The sequence below is a fragment of the Chiroxiphia lanceolata genome, chromosome 1 (assembly GCF_009829145.1).
Source record: "Chiroxiphia lanceolata isolate bChiLan1 chromosome 1, bChiLan1.pri, whole genome shotgun sequence".
Taxonomy (NCBI): domain Eukaryota; kingdom Metazoa; phylum Chordata; class Aves; order Passeriformes; family Pipridae; genus Chiroxiphia; species Chiroxiphia lanceolata.
In genome coordinates, this window is record NC_045637.1 from 32824413 (window position 1) to 32831590 (window position 7178).

General features: G+C 35.9%; 1 protein-coding gene across 3 annotated transcripts in view; it reads left to right on the forward strand.

Annotated features, from left to right (window-relative positions):
- Positions 1–6218, forward strand: part of JPH1 (junctophilin 1) — an 84782-nt gene extending 78564 nt beyond the window's left edge. Inside the window, exons 5-6 of one of the 3 annotated variants that reach the window (XM_032696834.1) lie at positions 3550–3645; positions 3811–6218. In XM_032696834.1, the coding sequence (XP_032552725.1) occupies positions 3550–3630 (81 nt within the window). In that variant the 3' untranslated portion in view covers positions 3631–3645; positions 3811–6218. The remainder of the gene's footprint in view (positions 1–3549; positions 3646–3810) is intronic. The other 2 variants (XM_032696911.1, XM_032696990.1) reach the window with 2 other exon arrangements.
- Positions 6219–7178: the final 960 nt, after the last annotated feature.

The following is a 7178-nucleotide window of genomic DNA, read 5'->3' on the forward strand; positions in this document are numbered from 1 at the left end:
AATTACCTGTCATTTATGAGAGATAAATCATCCTTGTTTCACTGAGAACTAGGCCAATTGTGTAATTAGGTAAATTGTATTTACCACAGTGTGAAGGTTGTACAGAGACACTTGACCGTAAACCAGTACTGTTGTTTCTAAATGCTCATTAGCAGCCTCTGGCTCCAGTTTCAGTTTGCATGCTGCTATCCCATCTTGAATGTGAGCTAATTTGAGATTGTCTTGGATTTGGGTGAAAAATAGGATTGAATTTCACAAAACACCATTGTAGTGTACATTCATGAATACACATTTTGTTTGCCCATGTGTGACCATGTGCTGCCCTAGGACAGATCCAGGCCAGGCACAAGTGTTTTACTGCATGGTAATTTTTTTCATCTTGCAGGTAAGGATTTTTAAACCACACAGACTGTTTAGCCTGGTTTTTACCTGTATCTAAAAGCTTTATGTTTTGCTGAACATTACCCAGTGTGCTTCTACTCCCATCTTTTTGTTCAGCTCTCATATCTTTGTTAACTTAACATCCATTTAGTAAGGGCTATAACTACCGTGATATTAAAAAAATAGATCATTATTTGCCTGATCCTAAATAAAACGTCTGAGCAGGAACTTCATGCTAAATTTAATGGACGTTCCTAATGCAGTGGAATTACAAGACTAGTCTTAATACTTCCTGGCTTTACATTTTAGGAAAATATCTAACTTTCCTCCCCAGATGAAAACTAATTGTATGGTTATATTTTTAACTACATAAGTGTCTGACTTATGAGAAGCTGAAAGGGCAATTTTTAAGCAGGACTGAAGATTTTCTACTACAGCTTCTTTAGTGCACCTGTTCTAATCACTCTTAGACTGTTCAAACTAATTGTGGCTTTTGCTATTTTAAGCCCTTGCAGGACACTAAAGTCTTATTTGTGGTATTTGTCTTAAAGCATTAAATGCTTGTTTCATAGGTGTCTACAAAAAGGCGGTGGTTCATTGCATAAGAACTGTGTGCTGCACAAATATTGTTTGATCATTTTTTAGTGTATCAGGAAATCCTGCTTGGGGCTGAAGGGCGTAGTTATCAGAAGAGGAAACAAAGTGCACATAGCAGACCAAAGTAGATGAGATCTATGTCTTCGTATAAGGCATAGACTCACTATCATAAAGACATATTTTTCTATGATCATCATGTAAAATCAACATGGTTTTACAACAGCCCAGTTCTCAAGCTGTCACTTGCTTCTGTCTTTGTAGATGAGATTTCTTGATTCAGGCCATAGCCCCTAGGGTTTTTAGCCTAATTTATCTGATGTTATTCTGGTGAGATTGTTATACCTAACCTGACTGACAAATGCATCAAAAGAGAAGTCCCCTCCCACTCCAACACGCTTAATTTTGTGAGACTGTGCACTTATGATACTGAGCTGCTGTTGGAACTGCAGTCTCTGTTTGTCAATCAGCCAGAATCTGTCTTGCAGCTACCAGGATGCTTTTCCACAATACATTTCTGGTAATGAATGAGTTCCTGGCTCCTGTTAAGTCTCCAGTTAAGTTAGGTTCAAATTTTTTTTAAGTCATAATAAATCCATGTGATTTCCACAGATGTTATTTTCAAGTATGCAGAGTCCTAGGTGGCCAAATCCCAGTGAATTTTAATGGTATTTGGCAAGGATCTCCTTCACATTTGCTTGCATTCCTCGTGCAGTATAACTGTAAAATCTTTAGTTGAGATTCCAACCCATAAGGGAACTATTGACCAACCTAAGGGAACTATTTTGATCACATGGGGAGTCCCTATTTGAATCATAGGATCATGGAACCGTAAAATGGTTTGGGTTGGAAGGGGCATTTAAAGATCACCTAGTTCCAACTCCCCTGCCATGGACAGGGACACCTTCCATTAGACCAGTTTACTCAAAGCCCCATCCAACCTGACTTTGATTACTTCCAGTGATGGGGCATCCACAACTTTTCTGGGCAGCCTGTTCCAGTCGCTCAACAGCAGAAAGAAAGATGCTGAATCCACATCTTAGTGGAAATTAATAGTGTAATCAAATCACACTTCCTGTAGAGGACTTTGTGATATTAGTATGTTTGTCATGAGATTCTGGGAATTTTTTTGCAAAAGAAGCAGTCATTAAGTAGAAGGTTCACTCCTAAGGGTGTTTACACTAACATTCCAATACAGCAAAACTGAGATATTCTCAAAGAACTGAGATATTCTCAAAGTAGCTTTTGTTTCAAGTCAAACATGACTTATTGCTCCAAGTCTTCCAGTATGGCTTTCCTGCATAAATCTCACAATTGCCAAATGCATTTGGTGGGAATCCTGATGGGAACTTGAATTTCCTTCACAGTAGAAAAGTGCAGAAGTACCCAACCTTATGTAATTATGACCATGCCAGGAAGAGAAAGAAGATGTTAACCTTGAGTTACACAGCGAGGCTCCTTACAGTGCTGTGCTCAGAAATGTAACCATATCTGGAGCTGTGCTTTGCTTTTATGCCTGTTCTCTGTCACCAAGTGTCTCATATTCTTTGGCACATGGTGAGTCACTTGCACTAAGGAGGAAGGAACATGGTTCCACTTCTGTTCTGTGACCTGATGGTTAAGGCATACCACTGGTAAGTGGGAACTTGTTACTCAAAATTACTTTGACTAAGGTATCATTAAACCCTGTTTTCAGTTTCCTAGTCGATATTTTAGACATTCTGCCATTAAGCAAAATGTGAATACTGCTGCCAGTACTGTTACCCCTCTGGCAACATTTAACTGGCATCCTGGTAATCTTAATCATTGTTTGAACTTGAGCACCTGGTTCCTCAACATGTGAAAAAATACCTCTGAATTGTTGCAAATGGATAAACCTGCTGATTTGGTTTAGACTCACCAGAGTTAAGCAGTACTTGACATAACATATTTTGTGACTTACTCAAGAACTTAGCAGTCCACATCTGGCCTGCCATCTGATGTACTGTGTAAAGGTGTGTTCTGATAGAAAGCGTTTAATGAGACTGTTTCAGAAGGAGAGCATGTGATATAATAATGACACAAGTACTACTCAATAGCTTCCCAGTTAAGTAAGTAACATTTTCTCCCGTTTTGGTTGTCAAAAAAAGGTATTCTTTTCATAAAACACATTTGTTTTGTCTGTTTTGAAATAAGTCGGAATTGGAGAAGGAACCTGCTGTAAAGATGATGAGCACTCCGGCTTCCATAAAGTAGTTCTCATTCTTTGTTTTGCTCTGTTTTAAGCTGACATTGCTTTTGTGTTGATAGGTTTGTTTTCATTTGTTTATATGGTTATATTTGTCAGGTGGTTTAATCTCAGTATGATTAAGAGCAGCGTGATAATATACTCTCACTTGTATTTATGAAGCTCATTTTCACAAAGATGATACTTAGCTCACCTGAATATCAAGGGTAGTAGCTATTTTTCAGGAGCAGGGTCTGTATCCTTCAGATCAAGGTCAAAACCAATAGAAATTGTAAAATCGGGTCATGATCATTGCTGTGCATGTGTGGAAAGCTGCATTAATTCTCATATCTTTATTTTATTTTCAGGGCCCTAACTCAGTCATGATCGCCCTGGTAATGCTGTTGAATATTGGTTTAGCCATTCTTTTTGTCCATTTTCTAACTTGATTGGAATTAGGAAAGGTAAGAAAGGTCTTGTTTTTGTATAAAATCGCCATATCCACCCCACCTCAAATGATAAAGATTTAATTTCTTTGCATACTTTTAATGTTCCCCACTTTAATTATAGCTATGCCTGAATGTGATTCAACATAGTTATTTAATATTGTAACTGTTTTGACCCTTCAGTGAAGTCATGACAACTAGTGGTGTTAGCCCACAGTTCTCTGCAGTTGTGTCATCAGCCTTTTAAATGGCACCTGTCATACTCAGACACAGGGAAGGAGGCTTGGAATTAGGATGGGACGCAAGAGAGATGAAACTTGGAAAGTTCAGCCAGGGGCTCAAATCAGTTTCTCTGCTGATGGCTCGTGGCTTTGGGGTCTTCTGAAAGCTGAAGCAAGCAGCCATGTTGGAAAACAAACAAAATAATCTGCTGAAGCAGCCCCGCCAGTGAAGTGCGTTGGCTTCTCCATCTGTTCCAGCAGAGTGTGCCTAAACTGGAAATGTACGGAGCTGCACTTTTTGTTGATGGAAGCTAACAGCTGCCTTACTATTTTACCGTCTGATGTTTTTAGTGGGGAGATGGGAAAACGACTGCCAGAGGAATGTGGTCAGAGGATTCTGTTGCTGTGGAAGTGATTCCAACGTTCACTCCTATCTCATTAGAAGAAATAGTTAGCAGCATCAGTCACCAGTCTTATTCCATTACCTGCTGCTTTTAACATCTCCTGCAGTGTTCTCGGAGATCGAATTTCATTTGCCTTTGCATGATTCTGTTCATTTGTTGTTTATGAAATTTGATGTATAGCCATAACGTAGTGTTTGGTCCAGCCTGGAGAAAGCTACCAGTTCTGCCTAGCAGCAGAAGCAGAAAATCAAATATCTTTTCCTAGTCCAAAGATAAAATTCTTAAATTCATTTTCCTAAACCTGAAGAGTCATTTTGCTTTAAGGTTTAGGAAGTAATATACCATTACTGTAAAATTTAAAGACGTTGATATCTTCCTAAAAATGCTTCCAAAATGCTTCCAAAGCAAGCAAAATTTTTCGTAATAAAAGAATAAAAATCTTATGCTGGTATCAGCACATTCTAAACAGGAGGTGGAATATCAGAGTAAGCCAAGAAAGATGAGCTATAGGGTTTGCATGCTAACTTTTTTTTTCTTTTTTCTTTTTCTTAATTCTGGTGCTGTGATAATTGGTGATTTCAATTGTTATGTATCAACACTGAGGTATTTTGCCAGCGCTTAAAATAAAGTCTTGTCTGGGTGCACATTAACGCCAATGACAGTTAAGCTAGCTAATGCTCATATTAAATCATCATAATTTTAAAATACTAGATTTGTGTTGAATACATTCAGGTAGAGCGTTTAAAAATGTTAAATGATTGTTTATCGATTTGATGCCTTCAGTGTCTTTAAAATCCATATATAATTTTACCTCAGCATTAAAAAAGCCTCAAAATTTTTCATTTGGAAGGTTTGTCTTAAGTAGTTTCATAGCCCTTTGTTCAAACGATGTGATCATGTTTCTTTTTATGTGCCATTATACTGTAATTATTGTACCCTATATTAATCAAATGCATGCTTATTTACTGAATATGTGGTGTGATCATTTGGCAAGTAAATATTTTAATTTAAAGCTGCAAAAAGCAAAGGGCTTGTATTATGTTTTATTTTAGCTCTATTAGAAAATCTTTCATACAGTATAGTTTCTGAACCTGTTTGTAAACTTTCTAAGTTTTTGCATGGTTTAATGGGCAACATTCTTACAAAATACATTAGCTATTTTTTGATTCAGCCTATTAAAGTACCATAGGTATGGACCGAATATTGTGCAGCGAAGCAGCTCTGAGCAGGGCAGTAACACCGTGGTGTTTTTTACAGAAGTATGTTGAGAATCCTGTGTTTTGACCAGTGTGGATAAAGAAGAAAGCAGAAAGAGAGCAAATGAAAATAAAACTTGTATATTTATTTTTTAAAAAAAGTTTAAATTGTGTTTTAAATTTAGGAAAGTAATTTTTAAATAAGAACAAAATTTTAAAAGTTACTGTGTAAGCCTTGACTTAATGGATGAAGTGTTCCATCCCACATTTAAATCACCCTGTGTCTCCTGACATGAGGAGGTAATTTTGTAACTGACATATTTAATTCCTATTAAATGTTTATTTAAAATACTTTATGCTCTGGAAATAATGGGTAACAAAGCTTATGAAAAATGTTTATAAATTTAAGTAAGCATGTTAGTACCATTTATAAATATGTATGATTTATAAGCTTTTTTAAAACAAAGCTCAGACAAATCGTTGGTATTTTTCTAAAATGTGCACAGTTGTATTTTACATGAAAGGCTATTTATAATTGGTTGTTATACTGTACACTACATTTTGGACAGCACAATGAAGCCTGCCAATGTACTTAATAATGTCATTTTGTCTATTTAAAGTTTCTTGCTGTCAAAGAATGAACTCTTTATCTATGGGTTTCTCTATTTATAATAAATTCTTGACCCAAAATGTACAATGTACAGTTTTCACAACTGTATTTGCTCTAATAAAAATAAGTTGGTTATTAATAGAGTTTCAGACTACTTTTTCCTGTTTATGAATTACTTTATTCACTCTCTGGAAGTAATTTTTCTAACAAATTCAATAAACAAGGAGTGAAACAGGAAAATGGGTGAAGTCTTGGTCCCTTTGAAATCATTGTGAGTTACTGTTTTCAACAAAAGTGATTCTGGGAAACAATTAAAAATAAATAATTAAAAAAAAAGTCAAGCTTCCTTTTGTGTCTTCTTTTATCTTCTGATACAGCATTTTTGTATCTTTATAAATTTAGTATCTTGAATTACACTTTCACTACAAGACTGTTTAATCAATTTTGTTTTAATCAGTGAGTCCATTAACAGCTGTTCTTGTAAGTGAATTAACTTTTTAAACTTCACTCCTCCTTGGGGTCTTCATAGGTTCAAAATTAACATGAAGTCTGTGAGCCGGTGTTACACAGAGAAAAACTGCCATTAGAACTGTCTTAAAGCCACCACATTTGCTGAACTACTCAATCAGCTGAAAATTTTATTTTCTCTGATTCTAGTTCAGATTACTAGCCAACTGTACTGAAATCCTAATGTTTAGTTGAAGAGGACAGCAAATTTTATTTGTAGTTCCTATATAATGGAAACATATTTGTAAGGATTAGTTATTACTGTCTTATTCTTTAAAATAATTCTACCAGCATGAAGCTTAACTTTAAGAATTTTTATTTTCTACAAAACAACCTGCTCCCTAAAGAAAATTTTTGGCTCTTCAAGAAAAATAAACAGAAGTAGCTACAAAGCAGAAAATTTTTAACCACAACAAGCAAAGGATTTTTGCAGAAATCAAAGGGAAAAAAAGTTTTCATAATTAGCAGATGGTCATTTTGCATCTGAGATGTTTCTACTAGTGGTTTATATCAGTTGTAAACTTACAAATGGGGTTATGTAGGAATGCTTCTGCTGTGCCGAAGGGGAAAAAAGGCCCCAAAAGATGGACACACAGTGCAACTTAATGCTTCA